At 41.2% G+C, this 26,227-nt stretch overlaps 1 protein-coding gene across 3 annotated transcripts; it reads right to left on the bottom strand.

The window, feature by feature from the left end:
* Positions 1-5: 5 nt before the first annotated feature.
* PANK4 (pantothenate kinase 4 (inactive)) lies at positions 6-26,227 on the bottom strand. Of its 3 annotated transcripts, none has more exons than XM_086625833.1 (19): positions 26,049-26,227; positions 22,503-22,585; positions 21,451-21,659; positions 19,168-19,351; positions 18,552-18,644; positions 16,857-17,010; positions 15,729-15,910; positions 14,150-14,231; positions 12,889-12,989; positions 10,814-10,969; positions 9,980-10,092; positions 9,393-9,480; positions 7,432-7,583; positions 5,946-6,001; positions 5,329-5,378; positions 3,713-3,817; positions 3,220-3,320; positions 2,679-2,747; positions 6-2,120 (listed from the first exon to the last, which is right to left on the bottom strand). In XM_086625833.1, the coding sequence occupies exons 1-19, from the start codon at positions 26,206-26,208 to the stop codon at positions 1,907-1,909; spliced, it is 2,352 nt and encodes a 783-aa protein (XP_086481959.1). In that variant the 5' UTR covers positions 26,209-26,227; the 3' UTR covers positions 6-1,906. The 3 variants fall into 3 exon arrangements, with proteins under 3 accessions (XP_086481959.1, XP_086481956.1, XP_086481960.1); XM_086625830.1 differs by having other exon boundaries at positions 7-2,120; positions 3,713-3,820; XM_086625834.1 differs by lacking the exons at positions 14,150-14,231; positions 15,729-15,910 and having other exon boundaries at positions 7-2,120; positions 3,713-3,820.

Genomic DNA, 26,227 nt, shown 5'->3' on the forward strand with positions numbered 1-26,227 from the left:
GAATTTTTTGCTCAAGGAATGGCCATGTATTAGGTTTATACCATATATATTTCATAGGAACTACATCACTGTAGAAAGATGGTTTTCTGCCAGTCTAGAGTGTTAGTTTTCTAATTACAAACACACACACAGAGTACTTCTGGATTGGTGGTGGAGCTGGATGCAGAAGAAAATTTAGTGACTTGGAAGAATTTCAATTGATAAGGGACAGAAAGTAACTATTAAAAATAAGGGAGGTTAACAACTTGGTAAAATAAAGTTGAGATGGCTGAGATGGTGGATCCGTATTTAGTTTAGATGTTTACTGTGTAAGTACATGAACGCCCATAGGAGTAAGTGACTTGGGACAGACTAACATGAAGCCTCTGCTTCCTAATTACAGCATGAGGTACAATCTTTTAAAGCTCTCATCTGACTGTTCTAATCAAGAACATCTTAAACATTTGAGTTATAAACAGACCGTACTCTTCCTCCCTTCTAAGCAGAAGATGCTGGTCATTGTGAGGGTCATTTCTGACTCAGAAACGACAGTACTGTTGCATAAACCCTCAAAATGCAGGACTTAACTCCATTCTCTAAAACCCAAGAAAGAGAGACCCTGGATTTAAGGGACTACTAGACTTAAGAAATGCAAGACGTGGACTTGTCCTTTGTCAAGTACCCATCAGAGGACAAGTTTAGCTGTTTAGCTATAGAGGATGCTTTGTCCTAGTTAACCTGACCAAGAAGTATTTAAGAAGAGACTGACAGTTGAATTTCAACAGTACTGGGGCATGAAGCTTGGTAATCAGTCAATAAAACAGAGTACCAGTTCACCAGGCAAGGGTGAGGCAGTGAGTAATGGGTGTTTTGCATTATTCTCTTGCTCTCAAAGAAGAATCTTTGACGTTCATGGGGAACAGTTCTCAGCTGCATATTAAATAGTTTTATAATTAAGCTGTTTTCCATTTCAGAGCTGGAGTGACTGATGCATGCACATGCTGGGTTGCAAATACATGGTTAAATCACTCCATTTATGTACTGCACATCTGATGGAGGGGGGGAAAAAAGGCAAATTTAGTTACTTGGAAATGGCTTTTTAACTGCACTGCATGAACAAAGAGACTAATTCTTATCAGTCCCAGCATTAAATAACTGAAGACAACAGAAACTAAGGTGCCTGTGACAGGAAAGTAGCTGGGTGTTCCTGAATGAAGCACTACACGCTCACTGTGAGGGTAACTTAGCAAGACTCCATTTAGTACAGCTGCTGGATTCCCCTCCCACCCAACTGTTAACAAGAACAAAGAGTGAAAGCAAGAGGAGTTCTCAGTTCTGCCAACTGTTGGTAAACTAGTCCTGTCTGGTTATCTGCTACGCACCCCGAGATCACGGCAGTTCTACTTTGAGCACAGCTTAAGTGATGTTTGTTAGGTTAGAAGGTGGATCAGTCCTTCAATCAAATTAACTGCAAAGAGCATGAAACATTTTAGGTACGTTTAAAAGCTGACATGAAAAACGCAATGTCAGATTCACTCAGCACTTTAAAAACTATTTGGTATGTGCCATGTCATTGCTGGCAGAGGAGGCAGAGATGTATAAAAAAAGGTTTCATTGACATTTAAATATATTTCTATATGAATGTCTCACAGAACAAAAAAATAAAGTCATTTCATCACAAATACTGCAGCATTAAAATAAACACTTACCAAAATAAACAATGAGTGATATACATATATATATTTGAGTGTGTATACTATAGAGTGAATCATATTGTTGCTTTTTAAGTCACAAAAGCACAATATAAATATGGAATTTCCTGTGAACTCTTTTCCCTGTTGTAATAAAAATACATTCTTTACAGTTAAAGTAAAACTAGTGCAAGTCCATTCTGCTGCTCCTGTTCACCCAGCTGACCAGATCCACATCATTTACATGGCACTTCATACTTAAAAATGACGCTGAAAATTTTCCCTCCCAGACGATCGGCGAGCCAGGAGTTTTTGATAACAGCAAGCTTGAGGCTCTCACACTTCAAAGCCGCGTAGTAATTGGTGTGGATGGCACGACCCATGCCTTCAATGATAACCAAGTCCGTCTTCCGTTCCCTGACCAGCACAGCCAAACCTTTATCCAGACGGCTGAAACGAGAGGGCTGGTTTAGAAGCAGTCATCCTCGTACGTGCTGCAGGCCAAAGGCTGCTCTAAGGGCTTTATCGTGTACGGAAAACATGGTGGGATATGGGATTTCAGATGGAATTGCTGATGCCACTAAACAGGAAAACTTTAAATCAAAGGAAACGAGACCGAAATGTAGTTTTAAAAGCTTCATTAAATGCAATGCAGAATTGGGATTTCCCAGAAAACACTGGTAAGTTCCGTCTCCAGTAGAGAAGCTCACGAAAAATAAATAGTTTAACAACATGAAATGCTTTTTATAGCCAAGTGGATTTTTCGGTCACATGCAGGATTTACCTGACACCATGTCAGTGCTGAACACAAGCACGATAAATAAGATGTCCAACAACTAGTAAGGCTTGATCAATAGTACAAGCCTGCAAACCCAGACTAAGCAACCCTTACTGGTTTTGCAAAAGTGATTCCTATCAGGAAAGGTGGCTGAGACGCTCCAGAGCTAAGTCACTGAAAGTCCTGCAGCTGATGGAGACAAATAACAAACTGGTATTTTGCCAATATACCTTAGATCTAGACACGGAGAACTCGAACCCGTCTGAACCAACAGCAGCTTCTCTTCCCTCAGTGCAGACCTTAGTTAAAAAAACGACAAAAAAAGGTTAAACTGTTACCTCAACAGGGTCATGCAAATCTGGTATCATTACCACATGACAATGAATATTGAAGCTTTCTGTGCAAAGGCTTCTTTTCCTGCCAGGACTTCAGCAAGAAACATAATGTTTCCTTGAGCAAAAGGATTACTTAGTCAGCTATGTATCCTCTACATGTGAAACGTGTTTTCCTCTATTCTTCTTGACATAGAAAATTTATCTTTTAGTAGCTCAAGTACTTATCAGGGAAAACACAGACGAGAAATATAATTATGTTTCACTTTAATGAAAGTAAATGATCTGCTTCAGCTTGCTTCCAGGTTGCAGATTTCAGACGCTAATAAACACAGTTAAATATGAACTAAGTATGCAACAAGGAACTGGCTTTTTCTGTCTCTGTATTGTATGACACGTGAGGAAGACTGCACATAATGCAGACTGGTTATATGCTTACTGAATAACTGGATCCATTGCTGCTATCCGCTCAGTAACAATCAGGGATTCGCTGTAGGTGACGTCATTCAGGGCAGGGCCGGAGTTACAAGCCAATATAACCTGAGGTAAAGATGTCAGAGAAGTTCACCAATTAATGCAGTCCACAGATGGTGTTAGAGCTGCTTGTTTGTTCCAAATGCCCATTGCCTGGCTTCTTTTACAAAAGAGGAAATGCGAAGAGGAAGGCTGGAAGCCCAGTCCTCGTTTTCCCTCAGTTAACCAGCTAGTTCAGGACTTTTTACTGAACAAGGGTCTGTAATGTCAACTTGGGTCTGACAGAGGCTCGCTTTGCTTTGCTGCCTTTCACAGTCTACGTCAAGTTCGACTTTGGAGTTCCAGGGATTTGGATTATTCCCAATTTAGCTGTTAAGAGCCAGTCTGGTAAAGTGTACTGCTGGCAGGTAGTTAACAAAGCTCCATCACCGAGTGAATTCACAATGAAAACCACTTACCTCTGTCCCTCTAGAAAGGAGCTCTCTGACAAAAGGAAAGACTCCTAAAATTATGTCTATTCCACTGTTATCTGCGAAAATTAAGGCACATTTATGAGGAGGACCCTCCTGTAAGAGAAAACCAATGTATTCAGGATTGAGTTTACAATTAATTTCAGTGACTAGTTCTCATATTGAGAACTACTCACTTTAAGACCTCACATTTTATACCCTTAAATGACTGGCAATTTCTGTTGGCTAGTAGCAGCCCAAGTCCTTGGAACACCACCTACCCTCAGGTTTAGGAGAACTCGGGCTCCCTAACACTGTCTTTGCACGGTTCTTTAAAACAGCCTTTAGTTACTTTGCTTTGTTTGAGAGAGGTCTTTCAACCTCTGTTAATAAACCTACACCTGCCAATGAAAGACATGCCTAACTCCAGCAGCTCTGAACAGGAACGTGCTTTGGAACAGTGTGGAGTCTGGACTACAGTGAGGCCCTGAGCAACCTGATCTAGTTGGAGATATCCCTGTTCCTTGCAGGGGGCTTGGACTAGATGACCTTTGAAGGTCCCTTCCAGCCCTAACCATTCTATGATTCTACAATCCTGCTGTGTGGAGGCTGTTACGGCGAGCGTGCTGTCACGCCGTGCAGCTGGAGAACATCATTCTCTAGGATAGAAGCAGCAGTGTGGGCAGCTGCCTGCATGAACACCTTGGTCATCAGGGCAAGCCAACCTTTGTGGCTGTTTTAAGCTGGCACGCTGTAGGGTGAACGGGATTCCCTTCTGCCAGAAAAGGGCAGGATGGACTGCTGGGAGCAGTGACATCCTAAAATGAAAAGATATTTCCTTATTCTACATTAACCTTTTAATTTATTTCTGATCTTCTCAAACTTCATTCACTCCAGTTCATACCAGCAGAAGAATTTTTACAGCGAACAATGCTTAATTTCTAATAAAACATTGTCAGGACAGTGCTTGACATTCCTTAATTATCACTGTTAGGCAGGATCAGCTAATTGATAATTTGGTTTTAAGATGTAAATCACGTCATGATTTGTAATAGTCTAATACCAAACCTGTTGGCTAGCATTTCCAACATAGAGATTGACACAAAGAAACAAAAGCTTTTCAATTAACTTAATTAAACAGTAATAGAGACCACACGGGGCAAAAAAAAGCTCTGCTACCTGATAGGTTAATTACTTTCAGCAAGCTCCTAAATTAATGTCTTAGTAAGGCTGGCTACTCAGATGGAGGAACAATCAAAGCACTACGTTTGGACCTAACTTTTCAAATTTATGGATTTGGTTGCATAGAAATAAGTGCCCTGATGAAGAAGGGACAGAATATGGTTACTTTGGAACAGCTCTGAAAGCAGCTGGGTTCCAAATGCTGCAGTTTCAGAAGGAATTCAGCTAAGAAGCTTGGTGAGTAACAAAGCATCAGACTAATTCCTTTCATTCCTTTCTTTCTGATAAGGCTGCTGAATTGCTGGTACTGTGTTAACAGAATTTATTTTGAGTTGTCTGAACAGAGTGCTGTTAAATCTGTTAAAAACCCCAAGATTAATAAGGTGGTTTTATGGTTAATGTATGTAATAATTCAATGGTTGGTAACAATCGTGGAGTCGTACCTTCAGTCGCTCTAGCCACTGACTGTAGGAATCTTCTAACCAGGGACGTTCTGTATCACAGATAAAATCACGTTAGTGGTTCTTTTTGGTACATTAGGAAAAGCAAGAGGTGTTTATTTACGGATGCTTAAGCACTAAAGCATTGAAGCTTAGGTTTTGAATGTTAAATGTGTAGATTCAAATTGTTCCTGAGCTCTTAATTATGGGAAGAGCTCAATTACAGAGTCTTGAAATGGAATTTTCATAATTAAGCAATGGCATCATGCAAGTTGGCTATCAAAATGACTCATCCTAGGATGGATGGTGTTGTACCCAGGACACTATCTCCTTGACAGGATTAGAACAGTTACAAAAAATAGCATGGGCAAGATATTCCGCATATCTCTGCGGCTAAGACTTCTGCTCAAGGAGAGGGGTTTCCAGATTACAGTTCCTTTGGAACACAAACAGGAACATTCCACTGAAAGCCTGTAGCATATTTCAGACAACATTAGCAAGTACTAATGATTTCTCATCATTTGGGCAGTAGAGCTGCCACAATAAACATGTTCAAGCTCGCTTCTGCTCTCATATTAACCCAATATCCAGTTCCAACACCACCACAGATCTCCCTATACCTTGTAGTTTTGACTTGGCTTCTTCAAATCCAAATTGCGGCTCAGATTCCAGAACACTGTATCAGAAGAGAAATAAAGGGTACACAGTTAAGCAACTTCATCTCACATAAATATAATTCAAACATTTCTTTAGCAAGTGGTCAGCAATTTTATTCCATTGGTTATATAATGGGGGAGTGCTGATAGGTCCAATGACTGAGAAACAGACACTTTGTGCTTAAGTTAAAAACAAAAAGCTCAGATGTAGGTTAGAGTCCTTATACTAAAAGAAAAAGGCTTCAGCAATATACCAGTGTTTGCAGGCACTAAGCTACAGGCAAAAAAAGACATCTTTTGATCTGCAGGCCACCACAAAATGTAGTCATGATCTGAAATACCTGCATGGTAAAACAGTGCTTTGCAAAGTCTAATTTGAATATTAGTCTACAAAGGTTTTTTTAAAGTTGTACCTGCGTGGGAAAACATGGAATTAAAATAACTAGATAGAGGTTTTAAAAGCTATTGCTACTGGCTATAGGTACAGTAAAGCGGCCCCAAACACTTTGGTGGTGATGAGGATTTACGTAATGAGATGGCCAGATCCCAAGCTGTCAGTTAAAATACTGCACCAGGTGGGCAATGCTTGCCAGTTAAGTCTCCTGAAGTTCCTTAAATCTAGTACCAAGTGACATTTAACTCAGTCTGCATCTCTTAGTTCCTTCCTTAAAGAGAATGAGCCATACTCAGCACGAGTGGCAAGGCGACTAACTGCTCTAACTGGTGTCAGTTCAAGTTTCTGTTGTGGGCAACACCAGAAGTAACACAAGGCTGAGAATGCCCAGGCAGCCTTGAAGCACCTTGTTTTTAATGGATTTTTCCTGATTTAATCAGAGGGAAAACTCCTCAAAGAGACAGAAAGGAAAAGGAAGTGCTGAATGTCAGTTGTAAAACAGCGTCCCTCTCCCATGCTCTTGGATCTATGTTATCAGCCCCACAAAAAGAAAGTTCTAGAATTGAAAAATCAAAAATATTTCAAGACTGTTGGCATTAATATCCTCAAAGGAATTCATGTATGTTTATCAAAAATAATTGGTATTTAGTCATCAAAAGAGACCACCCAACCTAACTCACAGCCCACTGAATATATCCTGTGATATCAGGACAACTGGTGGGTGCAGAAAAACGGCGTATTTCTAGTCTAGGAACACAGTACGACACATCCCCAGAAGCAGTGCTACCACAGTGCGACAAGCCAAGCAGCCAGACTACAACATTAAATGCTCTGTCAACTCAAACATTCCAAGTGACACATCTGCTGGATTTAAAGGGTGGAAACGTAAAGTTTACGGCACCACAACACTTGTACATGAACAACCAACATTTGATCAAGGTGAAATACAAACTACAATTAAAGTTAGATTGGTGCACTTTATGTTTTTTTAAAAAAAAAAGAACAACCAGATATTCTGTATCTTAAAAGGGTGCTTTTAAAATATTTAACACCTACTCTGAGACTGCTTTTGCTCCCCAGTCAAAGACATTCCCCGCAAGAAGTCCTTTCACCAGAGCAAACTGCCTCTCCTCCCAGCCTAATGAATCCAAAGATTCGATTACGCTTTGAAAACATTTTAAGGCTATGCCATTTTCTTTCTGCTTTACCTGTAAAAAAGACACGAAACATTGGATTTATAGACAAAAATTTCTTACCCATCATTGGTTGTCTCAGTCCCAAGACCACGTTCAAGCATTCTCCTCTACGTTCATGGCCTCTAATGGACCAACAAGTTACTGTTATCAGCATGCTTAGTATCAACAAGAAAAAAGTTTCCTGGGATTCTAATAAAAAGCTTGGTTAGTGCTAGGATATGATCTGTAGCCCAAGAATTACTTTTCTTACTAAGTCAGAGGTGCAATAGATCTTGAGCAGATTGGGGAATGAGAGAGCGGCACTAAGATCAATCAAACCCAGGTATTCACCATGAGAAGGCTTACCACCAGCGGTTTTACAAAAACTGGAGAAGAGTTTTTGATTTTTGCATCAAGAGTTTCATCATCCCAGATGCTCAGAAGCTCTTGAATTTTTTCTCTGCTTCTATCTCCAGTGAGATCAGTGTTACATAGCTAGTTATCGTAAAAAATTTAAAAGTGATACTGGGCACTATCTTTATACCAAGATCTTTTCGTGGCAATCTCTTGTCTGAATTAGCAAAAAGCAAAGATAAGTAAAAGCCACCTCACATTTTCCACCTCTTTCTTAGGGTGAATGTAACACCCAACAATATAGCTAGGGAGAACCTCCTACGTATTTTATAGAAATATATCAACAGTCAGAAAAAAGTCTCCAACCAGATACGAACGCATAACCTCTAGCTCTTAAAATACAGCTGCACAATGGCAACAAGTATTTTTAAGAGCTAGAGGTTATATGTTTGCATACACTCCAAACCAACTCTGCTGAGTATCTCAAAAATTACAAAAGCAATCAAGAATCCTTTTACAACACAGTGGTATGTTAATCCAGAGCCAATATGTAGGAAAGCAGCACAGTTTGGTTTAAGGACAGACTGTCTCAGGAAGTGAGGGAACGTGTGAAGGCTTTGGGTTTTTTCCCAGGCCTTTTCCGTACATAATGAGGTGGGGGAGGATGACTATCTGTTTATGAACAAATCCCCCACCCCGCCACCTTCCTTTTCTTTCGAGGGTGAAGTGGGAGGAAAGAAAAGAAAACATGCTTGAAGGTAGTTAAAGGAACACAGAAATGTGAGTTCATAGCATTGGTGACTTTTGCAGTCAAGCTGTTGAGATCGTGAACTGCTCGACAAGATAATGCCAAGTGTCTTTTACAACCATCTGCAATTCAGGTATTTATTGGAAAGCACTCAGACAGCTACACATAGCTTGCTTGAAATTTGAAAATGGTTTCCGCACCATCAAGAGATTATGAGAATGAGCAAAAAAAGAAAAATTCCTGAAGTCTGCCAGTCTGCAGTAGGAGCCTCAGTATAAAGGGAAATAAACTGACTGTCCTCAAAACTGAAATTCTCAGGTCACTTGTGAGGTACTCCATATTGAGAAGTGCAGGCTCCTCCATGCAGCTTCCTCAGCTCCAAACTGAAGGGAACAGCTCCCCACTGAAGCAGCAAGTTACACCAGTACCTGATGACAGACACCATGTGCTCAGCAGGAACAGCACTGACACCACCAGTTCACTTCTCAGAAGTGTCAGACTACTGAAGCTGATGATATTCTGATTAGCACTATCCTCACCATGAGCAGTCAGAAGTCAAAGGCTTTACATCCCACTACCCATTGGCCCATTGTCTCCTCACTGACAACCACTAGATGGTTAAAGCTGCTGCAAGGTAGCCAATTACTACCCACAAGCCATTACTTAAACAAAATTTCAGAGTATGGAAAAAGTGTCTTGAACTTACATGTGCTCCACCCTGTAAAGCAAGAACAACTTACCTTTGAATAGGGATCTGGAAAATTGAACTCGTTTAAACAGTGTTCCCTGGTGTCCAAAAGACTTCTAACTGTTAAGGTACCATAGGCACTTCAAAAAGGGAGAAGAGGGGGGGAAAAAAAGAGATCAACTACTTCAAACAGAAGTTATTTTCTCCTCTGTTTCCTCCATAAGCCATAGCACATCACACAAGTATTTAAGCTGGAAGTCTTCACATGCCACATGTGCTGAACACTGTTTCTAAGTGGTAAATCTACTATACAGCTTATTTAAATACGGAGAAGGAAAACAGAGCAAAAAAAATTCAGAGCAAAGCTAGATACTCAAACATGCTACCATTTTTAATAACCATGTAACAATTTTTAATAATAAATTTTCTGCCGAGATACAATTTTTCTGTTAAATTCCAGTATATGAGATCCGAAAGTTCTGTGCAGAGGACCTGATGTTTGGCACGTCAACTCATTATAGCCTTCAGTTTGCTCTGCTTCATAGCCTAATTAGCTTCCAGTTAGATTTAGTTAGTTTTTAATTTGCTCTGCTCAACAGAAGCCGCAAGGGATGAAAAAGGGAAAATAAAGACACTTACAAAGGCTGCTGTCTGAGTGTCTGGAGCTTATTCCAGTATTTCTGCCGGAACTTCTCAGCTCTCTCCAGTGCATCAACAGAGTCTGGTTGACTGGCTGCAGCCCTCTTTGCCACCTGGTAGAGAAATAAGGCAAGAATGAAATTACCAGATGAATTCTTTCTCCATGTAACTGATCTGAAGTTCAGTCTGAAAAATAACCCCTCCATCTGCTCTGCTCTTCAGTGCCTGCATAACATCTAGTCCTTCCCACACAGTATCTTCCAGCTTTCCTTTACTCCAACCACCAAAGAATGATTACAAACACCTCCTTTCTTCCCAGAAGACTTTTCCTCCTGACACACACTCATGAAGTTTCTGATTTGGATTTGCTTACTAAGTATACACAGCTCTGAAGTACTAGCATGCTCTAACTGAATCAGCTTCACAGTGCAGAAAAAAATAATTCATGCCTGATTAAATCATGCTCTTCGAATGCGAAAGTCAGTAGGGCTGCTCCCAAGCTTAGAACAATTAAAGCATCTTTGGCCTTTGCCTTTTTGGCTTCTGATTGTATAACCATCCTGTCTGCCAGCTCTGTATAAAGAGGTGGTAAGTGCCATTTAAGAGAGAAGAAAACACCTTAAAAAAACAAAAAGGCACCAAAGGAGAAGAATACTTCTAATACTTCTGCCTTTGAAAGTATGAAGCATTTCCTTTAGGAGTCAGATGTCTCTGTTAACAGACTGCACTTGCACAGAGCAGGTATATTTCGCAGGGTAAACATGTTGGTCCACAGAAGATCTGTCTGCTAAATATTTGCTTCATTCATACATATGACTGTCTTGTGACATTTACCCCATCCAGTGCCTCCTCAAAACAGGTGAGCCAGTATTTTCTGGCCATGGCATCGTCTGTGAGGTCAACGGTGTCTGGAATATAGGTTGATGGGTCTTTCAGCAGCGGCAGGTTCACAAGCGGTCTCTCCAACCTATCCATTTCAAGCATGTCAAACTAGGTGAAAAAAGAAAGACTTATTAGAACTTACTCAGAAATTGGTTCATAACAAATTAAACTAGCACAAGGGCTACAGGAGCCCATCCACAGTTAAGACTGACAAACTTGCAGACAACTCTATTAGAGTATATACCAGCATAAATAACCCACTCCCCTGCATGGATTATTTCTCCATACCCACTCTAGGTAGAGATTACCAAGTTTCATGTTGAAAGTTTACTATGGGCCCTCTACAATCTTCCTTTCCTTCTTCCCCAGTACTGTTAAATCTGCTGGGCTATCAGGTTCAAAGGCAGGAGCACAGAGCTGAGCACAGGCTTCTTTGTAAAGGAATGTTGCTCTGCTGCTTAACAGCTTTTACAATCCTGATCAAGTCTCCAAAACTTCTCCTCACACCTTGTGAAAGCAATGCCTGGGACCAAATTTCTAAGGATAGAGACTAAATTCACGTGAAATATGCATAGTTACACAGATCTGTACATAAAGCATGCCTTATTTCCTGCTTTCAAAAACCCAACTATGCACATTTATCTCTATTTTATACAACCACCAGACCCCATTGCACTTGCAAGCACTGCATGGCCTAGAAACGCTCAGACTAAGCAAAGGTTAAAGCCCACAGTGCAACAAGACTTTTTGTACATAAACCAAAGCAGCTGCTATAGAAAGATGGTCTTCAGTAGTCATTTCACTGCTGAAAAGTGGACGTTTCTGAACTACCATTGTTGCAAAGAGATTTCACTTTATGTGAACAAAATGAGTCCCAAGCAATAGAAGAACTCAAACTGGAGAAACTGTGGACAGTACGTTACAGCTGGTTTGAGGCTTCTGTACCACTGCCAGCATGGAAAAAAACCCACAAAATCTTTTCACAGATTAAAGGGTTGACAAACAACAGGAGATTGTTACACCTGCATAAATACTTTTTTTAAAATGTCATATATTTTATGATTAAGAAGGATCGTATTATTATTTTTTTGGTCATACTTGTAATCCACAATTTCATTACAACAATTTCAGTTATGACAGAGCTTATAATTAGATATAGTCTTTATATACAGGTGCAACCCACAAAATCCATCATCTGCACCTGATAGTGGACTTCTATTAAGGCTTGGTCTTGGGAAACCATTCAGTAAGAGTTCTGCACCTCATCTTCAGGCCTATAAAAGCTGAGCAACCAACAGAAAACAACCAGCCAAAGCAACACCTGCTGCTCCTGCCCCTGCACCCTGTAGCAAGTACAGGAAACCAACTTCTGAAACTGGGAGGAGATAAATCAACAATGCAGGAAATTCAAAAAACTTGACGTGAAAGACACTGACACGGGACTAGAAAAAGACAGTAAAACACGATGAGCTCCTTTTTTCTAGCTTCTTTACAAAAGCACTTCAGTAGATGCAGAATTAGAACATTTTAAGAACCTTAATGTATTTTCTGATTGCTTACTGTATGCCAGTTTCACTGTGAAATCGGAATTACTGTATTGTCAGTGTATTTAAGAGATGACTGGGCTCATGCTCTTCTGTCCAATCATACATTTCTCTTCTCATAGGAAGTAAATAAACGCTGCTCAAAGACAGTGAAACATTAGACTCAAAATTCTGAAGCACAGTATTTCAGCTGTAGCAAAATCCAGCTACTTCAGAGAAAGGGCAAGAGATGAATGTTCCCTCCCACGCACCTTGGTGAAGGAGAATAAGCCAAAGCAGCAGCCACAATCTGTTTTTGAGACGTTACATCAAACCATCACACAAGACACAAGACAACATCACACATCGGAAATCACCAGATTAGTCACTTCTTTTGGTAAGCAGGAGTCCCAGGGGCAAGAAGCAACTAGCTGGAGAATAATAATCTATTTTGGAATCGTGATTTTTCCAAGGCACTTAGTTCTAGAAAAGACAACCACATACTGTACCACTCCTTGTTCTCTGCATAGGGTAAACATCAGGGGATGTGCTCATAAGACCGGAACTCCCAGCATAATTCTCTCCCCAGCTATACTGATTCGGATCTAGAAAAGAGAAAGACAGACACACATAATCTGAAAATAAAACTGAAATACTCCCATGAGTGAGTCTAGAGTTAGCATCCCTTCAGAGAAGCTGCTTCACTACAAAAACCATTTTCCCTTATCTTTAAAAATAAACATAATTTTTCCCTCTAAACCCCAAAGGAAATGTTTTAAGCACTCAGAGAATTACCTAGCTTGGAAGAGCTCCAACCTGAATGAGACATAAGACAATTAAAGTTCTAAGATCTTTTTTTTTTTTTTAACCCCTTTTCCTTGCCATTAAGGGCTACAGCCAGCATGCCTTCAAAGCACTATCACTAACCATAGAGATAACTTCTTATTTCTAAATCTAGATCCATTATTAACCAAATATTATTACAAAACTCTCAATGCACAATGTAAGTTTCATATAAGCACTAGAGTTACGTCTAGATTTTTTTTTTATTTGAGAAAACATTTAATCAAGTTCAGATCTACAGTACATGCTGCGGAAGCAACGTCTTTAATTCCTCAGTAGCTGGTTCCTTGCCAATATCTATAAAACGGGTATGAAAACAATTTCACGTCCATTATTCTGAGGTATATTTGATATTTACTAAAACAAAGTACCATTAACAACCTCACTATCTGTTCCACTATAACTAATATACTGACTGGCTTGCTAGTACATCAACAAGAAAAAAAGGAAAAATAAAAAAAGGCAGAATTCAACCAAAGCACTCTATACCCAAAGAATGCTGGACACAAGTGTCTCAACCTTCACAATTGTCTGTGAGGCTTTTCACTGTCAAACAAACATAGTTTTGAGATGCTGGTCTTCTTCAGGACATTAACTGAATTCAGAAGCTGGCCTGTTAAAGAGGGAGAAAGTTCTAAAAAAAACACATTTCCCCAATTTGATTTAGAGTTACGACTGCTCTTTGCAGAAATGCAGAAAAGAGCCAAATCCTGCTGGCTTCTCAAAAGTGAGCAAGAAAAACAGTGAGAAATTAAGATGTCCCTGCCAGAATATATAAAACCAAAGCCCAGCATCTGTGTTTATTAGTACCAAATGGATTTATTTAGGCAACAACTTACATGCAGCCTCTTAAGAGAAACTTGGACATTACACTGACATTTCAGAACACAGCATATACAGAACATAGCAGTGCTGTACTTACTGTCTTGTTCAGCTCCTTTTAAAAATGCCCCAATGGCTCCCAGGTAGCCTTCATGTCTCAGGAACAATGCCTGAACCTCTCCCTGCCACAATATGAAACATTGCAATTGGATGGTCCCTGATGGCTAACACGTACTTGTCACTAGTTTTACACTTAAATATAATAGAAACAACTAGAAGATTCATTTGTGCTACGTCCCAACACATTCAGTAACTTTAATGGTGCTTCTGAAACACAGCTTCAGGAGGAACTGCTTACATACATCATTCCACAATTATTCAACAGCTGGGCAAAAAGATATATGCAGAAGTGGTGTATACAACCATAGAAGCAGAGGGAAACCAGTGCCTTCACTAGAAAAGACCACTGCACCATTCCATGAAAATTCAACTCCTCTTGCTTGAACAGGCTGGAAATATAAGGTCATCTGCTTTCCAGGTCACCAACCTAAGTGTGTGCTGCTGTGCATCCAACACATTCAAGCCATTGCTCGTTATCTTTCTTTCATTACACTGCTAGTTAACATTCAACAACATACAGACACTGTGCATTATCCATAGGCAAGCATTTCCTCCATCAAATTAGTTAGTTTAGTTGTTAATAGAATACAGGAATGCTAGGGAGAAGAACACCCTCCATCCTAGCAGCAGGGTCCCTCAGCTTTCCTGGGCAAGGCTGGGTGAGACCCTGCCTTCTCTAAAGGAAAACCAGCTGTGTCTGCAGCAGCGACTGTAAGAGAAGGTAACACTGAGGTAAGGCAGAGTAAAAGATCAGCTACAATTCGCAGTGAGGTTTCGATTTGAATCACTGCTAAAGCTAGTCTTACAAGAACCTAAAGCTGTAGTTTTGCAATAGTTTTCTTGACACCCAACAAAAGTTTTACAGAAAGGGCCTGCAATGGTGAAATAAAGTGGGGGGGGAGCTCCATCCAGGAGTCTGTTGCCTGAAGCACTGAGATGAGAAAAAACCCTCTGTCACCTATTCTACAGAACTGCAAAAGTGCAGGAACTAATCTACCTGTAACAACCACTAAGTGGGCTTTTGGATTTGACTGTTTTTCTACTGAAAAATGTTCAGTACTTCCCATAGCTTCAAAACCTGCAAAAAACTACAGCTTGGTTGCTTCCTTGGTTTTGGGTGTTTTTTCAAAACAAACAACAAAAAACCCCCACTGATACTAACTGCTATCTCAGCAGAACAATCCCACATTGTATAGCCTAGCAGGGGGGAAAGAAATAGATGCAAGTCAGCAAGAGGAATTGAATAACAATGGTAGCTACCCAAGAAAATAGTGAAAACTCATTACTTGGCAGCTACAGGACAGACTGTCAATCAAAAAATCATAATAAAGAGAGAGGGGGGGAGGGAGGGAAGGAGAGGGGAGAGAGAAAAAGAGGCTAGACAGAACTCTCAGGCAATTCACATTCATTTTACCCCTCCCACAACAGATCTTTACAGCCCTACCTTACCTACCTAAACAGCAGCCCTCTAAGCTTAATTTGTGGGGAAGTCTCCCAACAAGCTCGAACGATAACTAATCATGTGACTTGGCTAGTAGGAAAATCTCTGTTTTCATTACCTTAGAGAAGAAGTTGATACTGTAGGTTATTGTGCGCATGGTAACAGGGTGACCCCGAATAAAGAATCCTCCAAAATATATTTTATCTAAGTTATGGAGTTTGGCATAGAGGCAGGCGAGTTGACCAATGTCATTGCTGATCATATGTAGTAAACTTTTTGCCATATCTTCTTTGGAAAATTCTTAAAGGAAAGAAATAGTAAACCAAATTAAACACAGCTGAAGAATACTCAAATGGACTGTACTGTTCTAACAGAAATAAAAAGATAATGGAGTTTGATCAGTCTCTTTATGGGTGTAGAAGAAAAGTGTTCCCCCTCACCAAAAATCTTTTATAAAAAAAGTACTTAAATCAACAAGGAGTGTGTACTTCACGGAAGATACCACGAAAAAAACACTATTTTGTGTGTGAAATATTGCTTGAAAGAAACTTGCTTGAAAGGCCAACAGCAAATGGCAAGAACTCCATTTCTTCTCTCTAGGAACCACGAATGATGGTTCATCCATCCATCTTGACTTGAGATGCACTGCAAGCATTTTATTATAATACTGCAAACAAAATTGCAAATTATAGTAATCCACTGCCATAGGTCCTTTTCTGGACCAAAAAAGCCACATATTTTCCTGCAAGAATGAATTAACATTGAGCTACCCAGACAACTATTTGCCTAGACTTCTGCAATCTCAAGCTGAAAATTTGAATGCCTGCTACACGGCAGTACTATGTAATATTTTTAATCTCTAAAACATTGTGCAGGCAAAGCAGATGTAGGCAAGATGATGAAAAGGACTGGTGGTTATTTTCCAGCTCTACTTGTTACATCATTGTAAACATCAGATTCCCAGGGGCCAGAGGAGATGGTTGTGTTCCTTCTCCTCATCACTTTCAAACAACTCCAAATGAGTGGAGCAACTCAAGCAGTGCTCCATGTCCCCTCTCAGCCCAGCACGCATGACATAGGGAAATGGATAAGGCAAGACATGCTTATGCTGATGAAGCTGGCAACTATTTTTCCACCCATTGGAGTGTTCACAGGAAGCTAGCACGTGCAGCAAATCCATGCTGACAGGCAATATGAAGTATTAACTGCAGAGCAAATCTTGGGTAGATCTTTTATATACCAATACCTTTATCTGCTGTAGTAGATTTCCCAAAGCTGCTAGCTATCAAATTTCCACTGAGCCCCAGGGTCTGGTAGGCACCTCCATACACGTCTTTCACCAGCATGTCTACATTTGTGTGCTGTCCCTTCGAAGCGAGTTGAAGCAATTCATCAAATTTCTGAGGATGAGAAGTAGAGTTACTCTAGCTTTCCTAGACAGACAGAGAATGCCCATAAACCCAGAGGTCTGCAGCATCTTTACTGACCAAATCCAGGGGTTTTGCCTTGTCACCAAAAGAGACATTATTTCTAATTACAAGGACTTATCCAGTGTCCGTATCTCATCAGACTGAACTTAAGTGCAGCTCCTTTAATCATGAAAAGCACAACCATCCTCTTCAGTTATCCACAAATAATTTGTTGAATTTCCTCTGAAAACTAGAGATGTATCAGCACATATAAAATAGCCAGAAGCCTCACTCACATCTTATCTTGGAATGAAGTCAGAAACACACTAAGTAAGAGCAAAAAGAATTACGTCTTCTTGAGGCATAAGGAAAAAAAAACACATTTCAAGCCCAAAAGACTAAGTCTGCCTTTACTGTTGCAGAAAGGCATTGATATTGGACTAGATGACCTTTGAAGGTCCCTTCCAGCCCTAACCATTCTATGATTCTATATCCCTCAAATGCAACTTGCACTCAATCTGCATTATACCAACACTTAATTTCTAAGTCTGTTAACCCTAATTTCTTCTTCTACAAAATCAGAGAGAATTAAGAGCAGACATTGTCATGTTCTAAGATTTCTTTTTTAAAAGCATCAAACAAAATATTGCAAGTATGGGTCTTCCCTTTGACATTTTCTTATTGGGTGCATATGTAACCCTAGCTTTTTCTACTCTGCTGACATTTAGGGATGCCTATTTAAACCGCAACGATCTTTGAGACTGGAAAAACCAGCATGATTTAAGAGCTGAGTTAGGCAGAGCAGTACTAAGTCAGGCCTTATTCTGGCAGATTACCAACCTGGGATTTAAGTGATGAACCCCTGAAACCATAATGTGTAACAAACAGAGTTAGAATTCCTCCTCCCTGCTCCCAGACATTTGGCAGTAACTGGGCGCTCTCTGCTTTGCTTCTGCAGATAACGTTCCAGGAACTAGGCAGGCATTTCGTGGTGAAAAGAGCACAGAAAATTAACAAGCCACTTTGAGGAGGCTATTCTCTGCATTATAGACATTACTTGTCCTTCTTGACAAACTCCTTGAGTCCCAAGCAGGATTACTATTTTGCCACAACGAGCAACCTTTTTGTCCCTATATTCTACCAGTGTCTTTTTGCATTTAAAGCTTCCTTTTATGTGTCTGAAGCATCGAAAATATGAATGCAAGTCAAGGACTCAGCCTTGTTATCCAACAGTCTAGGACCACAAGCACCCAAGGCAGAGTATGAAAACTGTCCTGAGCATTGCAGAACTACCTGTTCTGTTTCTGCACAAGGGCAGCAATTCTTCAAATAAAAGGTAACCCCCCCCACCCAAGAGACAGACATAATTTGTTTCATCTTCTAGACACTAATGTTGTACTTCTGGCTTCCCATACAAACATTACTTAAAATAATTATTTCTCCCTATTCAAACAGTTTGGTATTCCAACATTTCAAGCCTCCTCTTGGCATCTCATTTAATGTCACATTCCTTAAAACTGACACTTTGATACCTTTGTTTTTGTGAGCAGTGCTCCAAGACCCCAGAAGGTTCCACCTCCGATTGAGCTCCCTCCAATCCATTCAAATTTGTCTTCTGTTTCTACCTGTCAAAAAAACAAGGCAGATTTGTCTAGAATGTCCTATTATAACTATAAACATACTGTTAGGTATGAGAGAGTGGGTGTTTTTTTTTTTTTGAACAGTGGAATTAGTGTAGGCAGAACTATTTAATTGTGTAAGTATCAGGTGAGAAGTTCTCCTGAGGTGCATGTCCCACATACTTATGCCACAAGCAGTTTCTGAAATCTTTGTATTTAATTCTTGGCCAATAATTCTAAATACAGACATTACATTTGGTTTCCTCAACAGTGTACCAAAACAAACAAATATCAAAAAATCAATTAATATAACAACTTCTCTAAACACTGAATTAAATGTGATTAAAAAGAAACTATGGCAGTGAATGGAAAAGCATTCATATTTCCTTAAGGACTGGAAATAAAATTAAAAAAAATTCTTTCTAAACTTTTTATTACTCGAGAAGAAACAGCTACGAATCTGAAACAGTAAGATGTTTCAGATCACCTTTACCAAATTCTAAAATAAAACATTTTAGCAACCACTCACCTTCACTATAGAAACACCAGAGCCAATATTCACCAGTAAATATGGGAAAATATTTGGGTGGTTTGTCTGAAATCGGAACTCTGTATCTGAATCCTTCTGGTAGGCAAACACTTCATGAGGTATGTTTCTTAGCACGAAGTTGCATCCTTTAATTAGGCAGGTCATTACATCTTCTTTATCTACTCTGAGGGTAAAGAGGAGAAAAAAAACCCTTACATAAATTTCACAGTCCTATCGGTAAGCAAGTATGCTTTTAGCACAGTAGTTTTTAAAGGCTTTACAAACAGGACATAGCAATCCACACCACAAGGCTGAAGTCCAGATCTCTTAAAACATGAAACCTATATGTTCTGATGTTCATCTTCCATGCCAGAACACACAGACTGTAGTTATACAGTAACTTTAATCTGACTTTAATTATGCCATCATTAAAGATGCTCCTGTCCCCATCTTTGCTTGTTTGCACTGGCTCTTCAGTGCCCTGGTGCAAGCACAAGGATCTGTGCACCCACGCAATAAGGCAGGTCAGGAAACTTCTCTGGAAATTAGCCTAACAAAATTTCCTCACAGGGAATCACTTTCTATTGCTCTTTCCCTTCCTCGCCAATCAAGGAAAAAAGGCTCCTCTCAACGTTTCAGCACTTGTTTATGACAGACAAAAGTCACTGCAAGGAGCCTACCACTGGGATTACCAAACACAGGAAAAAAGACTTCTCATAAGAATGACAGGATTCACAACAGTACTTATCCTTAGTATGGAGTCTGGGAACATGATATATAATTCAGATAAGGTGAATGATGTAGCTAACACTTACTGACTTCTGTAAACTTCTGTATTTTGTGTATTGTTACTGATTCACAGTCATTTTCTTAAATGAAATATGCTAAATTTCTCACAGGAAATATCATAAACCTCGTTGAAAACACAGAAACTAAGCACAAATATACATCTCCATTAATACAGAATGCTTTATGTTTGTCAAGATGGAGAAGGTGCCACTTTCTGGGCCTGTGGGTCAATTAAGTATGTCATTACCAAACGAAAAACAAAGGAACAAAAAACAGGTTCATCATATGATAAAAAGGGGAATTGCCTCCATGGCTTGATTAATTGATAATTAGTAACAGCCAATAAGGCACTGATGTAGGCTGGTTTGAAAAAAAGTTAACAGAATCCTACCTATCAGAAGAAGAAAGTTATTTGAAAGAGCACTATAAAAGAAGAAGAACACAGCACCTCAGAAATTGAAGTATGTGCTACCAGAATTACAGCGTGGGAGGTGCCTTGATGTTCTCCCCAGTACTGTCAGGTAATGTTTTACATTGGTGTAAGTTAATGATATTTTTATCTATACTTACAGCAGCTTTTTAGCATATCGTGTTTGATAAAGATGTTTGAATGGTAAATTTATGAGACTGTAAATTCAGGAAACTGCCCTCTAGTCTCCTGTAAGCCTATGCTTCTGCACACAGTTTAGGTAAGAGCTACACTGTAAGTTACTACATCATTAATTGTTTACTTCTGAGCACACACAGAAAAATGTTAGAAGCTTTTGGAACTCTAACTTGAGAACCTAGGCAACTATAGAGATTAGGTACACCCAGGAAAAAAAGTGCTTGCCAGTGATATTTTGGCTTTTAATAATAAAGTCATCTTGTGGATTTCATCCTTAGACTTCAAGTAGAAAGACTGACACATTTAAACACACCTCATCACAGTAACGGATCAAAGATTCACAATTAATTGTTAGTAATGAATTTACTAAGTACTTACTACTTTATTTCAAATATTACTTCACTTAATATACCATTGTAGGCTTTGTGTAGTTGGATCTCTACTCCAGTAGAGATCAACAGCATGTCCAAAGCACACTGCTGAGAGCTAGGATACCATCCCTGAAATGCTGCTGCTCGCCAGGTGAAAGCAGTTCTCATAATCATGATGGAGACTAATTGAACTTAAAAATGGAGCAGGTGCCAGTTTGATCCTTTCTAGAAAACAGCTGTGATAATATCCTGCTTTCCTCTTTTTCCTGTCTTTCTCCTGAACCCTGCCTTCCTGTCTGTTGGCTCTGTTCCTGCACCTCTGCTGTGTCAGTTGATGATACAGTTATCACCCTGCAGCTTCTGTCCACTTCCAAGTCAGTTCAGCCTGGTCTGAACAAGATGTGTGTGCATGTTCTACTGCTTCATCTTGTGGTGTAGAGGGCTTTTGAGTGGAAAGCCTACTAAAATCTCCAAGAAAAAACACGCTCCTATAACTAAGTTTAAAGTTTCACTTACTTCAACCCCAACTTCTTCTCAATCAGATCTTTGAATTTATAGGCACCACCACCTGTAGCTTTGATGACTTTTGTCTCTGTGTTGACAAGATGGTCTTTGATGAAATCTAGGCAGGTTTCAATATAAGTGTTTTCAAATTTAATGAAGTGAAGTCGAGCTGTAATCTCCTCCTGAACTGATATTTCATACAAAGGTTCATTTTCTATGTCCTTTAAAAGAGAAAAGAGTTTCTTGTAGATTATTCAAAATCCTTCTTTGAGAAACAAGGCTATATGCTAACCTACTGAACGTCAGTACTTGTGCTTCCTTTGCTTCCTTTGCCTTGAAGCCGTGTTAATGCTATTAAAAACAAAACATCCCAAGCTACTTTCAAAGAAGAATATAGTTGCACAGATCTTAATACTCCTTAGGCTGATAATATAATAAATTCCCCCATGCGTTAGATATGCATCGAATGCATCTGTGTGAGAAAAGTCACATTTACATGGGATTATGGGATTTTTACAGAAGTACTGTACTTACCAGTCTAGAAAATAACCATTTCAAACACTAACTGGCAACTCAAGCCCTTCCAAGGAGGCAAGGAACGTAACTGAGTTTGCCTGTGCACTGGCTGCACAGCTACAAAGCCCTGCAGCCGGTCTTTCAGTAAAGACAAGATGTACGATGTATCATCATGTGACTTTAGATTTAGAGCTATATTAAGCTTGCAAAGCAAAAGTAATTGCCAAATCCATGCTAACAGCTAATTTCCCCTGGCATAGAGCAAGGGGTTATTCATGGGAGCCGCACGCTCATCTGAGCTGCAGTACAAAGGCTTAAGGATGGCTGTGTCATAGAATGTGTGTTTAAAATAAACATCTCAGTTGTGACAATTCACTTCAGAGTCACAGATGGTCATACTTAAGCTATAAAAAAGTTTTAGATATAGTTTTATGTAGAACAAGTTGCTAGATGGGTTTCAGATGAAACTCCTGTTCTACAAGAAGCCAGTCCAGCACTTCACTCTTAGGAGTCAATCGCATGCAACTGATAAATGACACAATTATCACCTTGCCAGAATGATCAAAGGACCTCACTCTTGCCACTTTGTGCTGCACAGTTGAATAATAAGCCAACTTGGTTAATGAACCACCTGTTAATAAAAAGATGACAAGTTATGATTAATTCCACACCTCAGAGCAAACGATGTAACTTATGTTTATGTACGCTTTACCTAAGAGTTCTTGGGTTTTAAGACCTCCTCAGCTCAAGCCAGATATAATTAAGCTAAAGGCACAACTCAGTGAGCCAAAGAACCCTTGTCTGGAAACTGATTTGGCATGGTTAACTCCAAAGCACTACTCATGGGAAAAGCTCTGCAAGCTGAGCTTATGCCCAACTGATTGGGAATGACTGAAGATGAGCAGAAATGAGTGGAAGTTCTTAATTGGCTAGGCTAGCATATGTATAGCACTTTTATTTATCCTGTTTGAAAACTCTTTATGGAAACCCCCGAATCTGCTTCTTAAGAGAAGGTTTTGTAAGTAGGTTTGCCACAATCGAATAATGCACGTCATATGCACAATCAGAAAGTGTTTCATCTGGAACACTTCTGTAAATATTCTTAACCTGCTTTCAAGGACAAGCTACAGACTCATACTTGGTTAGAAGATGACTATCTACTAAATATCTACTTTGCAAGATTATTCCTGGCTCTAGGGTAAAGAAACCTTAGAATGATGTTCCTCAGCCAGTATTACCAACATGCGACTTCAAGCAAACCAGCCACCAGCCCCATCACCCTCTTCTCTTCAGGCCTTGAGTCTGCTCACATCACAACAATAAAACTTCCAACTCTCATCTTGAAACAGAACTTAACGGCTTGCCTTATCTGTGCTGTCTTTGCATCTGACCTGCAAAAGTGAATCTATGAAGTCAGACTGAATAACTTCACTAACTTCTTTTTCCTTAGGACAAAACAATACCTGCTGGTGCTTCTGATACTTCTGGTATCTTAATCAAGTAGACATTTGAGCCTGAAAGTAGGAGGCTGTCAAAGCCTGATTATTTTTGTTAAAACAAGCTTTTAATTTTGTCTTCCCTTCAGAAAGAAAAATGCCTCTCCAACCACTCCTGAGCATCAGGATCTGATTAAGGTATCAGTTTGCTTCATAAACCTCTAAGCTGCTTTGGCTGTTGGAAAAAAAAAAAAATCCTTAATTTTAACTCAGCCTAAAAAGTACCCTGGGCTGTAGACCAGAACCATCCTTACCTGTACAGAAAGTCAGTTCTAACTTCACATGCATGCTCTCAGAACAGGAGCACAGGACAGTCAGGTGGTCCATACCTCTCAGTGCCACGGGTCTAACGCAGCTGAAATTTAGTCTGCGTGCACTACTTGCCTCCTGCCAAAGATGTGGCATGTCACCTCTTTCAGCAAGCTTACCGTGCATTCGTAGAACATGCTGCGTACAAGACAGGAAGTAATTATGGCCAACTACTGGGTTCAAATTAAAGTCCCAGTAAACAAAAATCTGGCAATGTCAGATCATAGCATAACGGCTAAATTCAGTGGCCTGACACCTGTTGCCTTATAAACAAGTGCAATCAAGAAATGCAGCATGGGCAAGTGAAAAATAATCAGCCAGTGCTTATGGCTTTGCCTTCGTAACAGTCCTGTCATCTCTTCCACGGTGCTCAAACAAACAGGAACATTTTTGCAACCTGTAGGAGAAAATCGTGCAGTGTTCTCTAGCAAAATTCAAATGAGGTCAACCTGGAGTGACCACTGACAGACGCTTATAGCAACAAAAGCAATAAAGCTTTCCTGACCTCAGATCTTATTTCAGCGTACTAGCCCATGCGTTAAAGTTTCTGGTAAACAAAATCCAAACTCTGTTCCGCTAGCTCACTGCTTAAAGGTGAGATTTTTTTTCTCAGCTGTTAGTTTTTTTAAAAAAAACTAAACTCAGTAGCTCTGCACTATAAGGAAAAACGTCCTTCCAAACCTCTAAGTAGAGGAATCACGAAGCTTGTGTTGGAATGTTGTACTGTTTGTACAACACTGATAATGATACAAATGCTTCAGCAACTGATTTATCACCAGATAAATGGTACGTAAAGCTATGCTTGATATATTCTTCCTTTCCTCTCCCAGTTTTTAAAGACTTAAATCCATTCAGAACACCAGCTGAGACATGTAACTAGGCTTTATAACTAATCCCACAACTCTAATTCCACTCTGACCCACAGAAAGGACCAGTTCCAGCTGTTACTTTAACAGGCATGAAACAAGCAGCTTCTGCAGGAGTTAAGTATGCTGGTGGTATGACAAGGTCATGCATTATGGCATATATATCCTTCCCATTACACAGTCAGTCTACACCACTCAGAGCAGCGTTAACCAGAGGACTAGTAGGGGCTGGCACCAGCACCACAAAGCACTGTGGCTGAAGAACACTGCTGGCTTTCTTAATAAATAATTCTACTGACCTAGTAACTGCAAAACAGCACAAAATGTGTGAACTGGCATTTTTGGCTTTGCAGATCTTTACAGAATGAATACTAATCCCTGCAGAGGTAAATTACTGTTAATAGGCTTTAGCTCAGCTGTGTTCCAGCATGGCCCCCCCACACCAGCAAGGTGGTTCTGGGGGGCCAGAGAACAAGGGGAGGGGTTCTCTGCCCATGGCAGGGGGGTTGGAACTAGATGATCTTTGAGGTCCCTTCCAACCCTAACCATTCTATGACTCATTCTATGATTCTAACTCCCTGCTGTGGTGCTCGGGTGTCACTTTCACGGGCATTGCTCTGTCTGTTTCGTGGAGCGGGCTGTTGTACACCGGGAATGTTGTGTCCACAGGAACAGGACATGGAGTATTTCTGGGGATGACCGAGGAAGCAAGCGCAGCCGGCTACTGCCAGCGACAGGCCATGTCAGACCCACTCATCTCTGCAGCCACCCCGCTCCGCCCGGGCAGCTGGCACAGCAGCCGGACCAGCAGCTGGCACAGCCCCTTCTTCTGCAAGGGCCGTCTCAGGAGCGCGGGGCAGCGCACGCAGCGCCCTGCTCGCCGCGGCCAGGTACGAGGCTCGGTCGGGGGGATCCGCAGCTGCTCGGGGCCGGGCCTGCGGCAGCCGGCACCCGTCCCGGTGCATCGTCCTCTCGCCTGAGGCTGCTGCGCAGGCCCCGGGGCGGCGGGCGCAGCCCCCGCTGCGGGCGGCCACCTGGGCCCGCCGGGGCTGCCTCTCCGCCTTCCCCCTTCGCCCCCAAGGGCAGCCCCAGGCGGTTCCTGCCCCGCGGCCCGCTCGCAGCGGACGGCACGCCGGGCCTTGTAGTGCCGCTCCCCGCCCGCGCCCCGCCGCCGCCGGGCGGTGGGACTCCCCGTCCCGTCGTGCCCCGCGCCGCCCACGCGCCGCGGCGCCCGCCGGTCGCTGTAGTGCGCCTGCGGCACGGCGCGCCGGCCCGCGCGCCTCCGCGGACTACATTTCCCAGCGTGCCCCGCGCGCCGGCGGGCTGTCCGGTCCCGGCGAGTCCCCGCGGCGGCCGAGAGCCGCCGCCCGTTCCCCGACCGTCCCACCCCCCCACCCGCTCCCCGCGGCTGCCGCCCGGTTACCAATGTCTATGGCGAAGCGCTTGGCGTTCTCCAAGTTGCGGAAGATTTCGTCGGGCGGGAGGGTGATGCTCTTGTCCAAACTGCCGTGACCGCCGCTCCCTCGCCCGCCGCGCTCCGCCATTTTGAGCGCGACCCGCTCCTCGCCCGGCCTCATCGGCATGCAAATGTATGCGCATACA

Source organism: Tauraco erythrolophus, chromosome 23, assembly GCF_009769465.1.
Source record: "Tauraco erythrolophus isolate bTauEry1 chromosome 23, bTauEry1.pri, whole genome shotgun sequence".
Lineage (NCBI taxonomy): Eukaryota > Metazoa > Chordata > Aves > Musophagiformes > Musophagidae > Tauraco > Tauraco erythrolophus.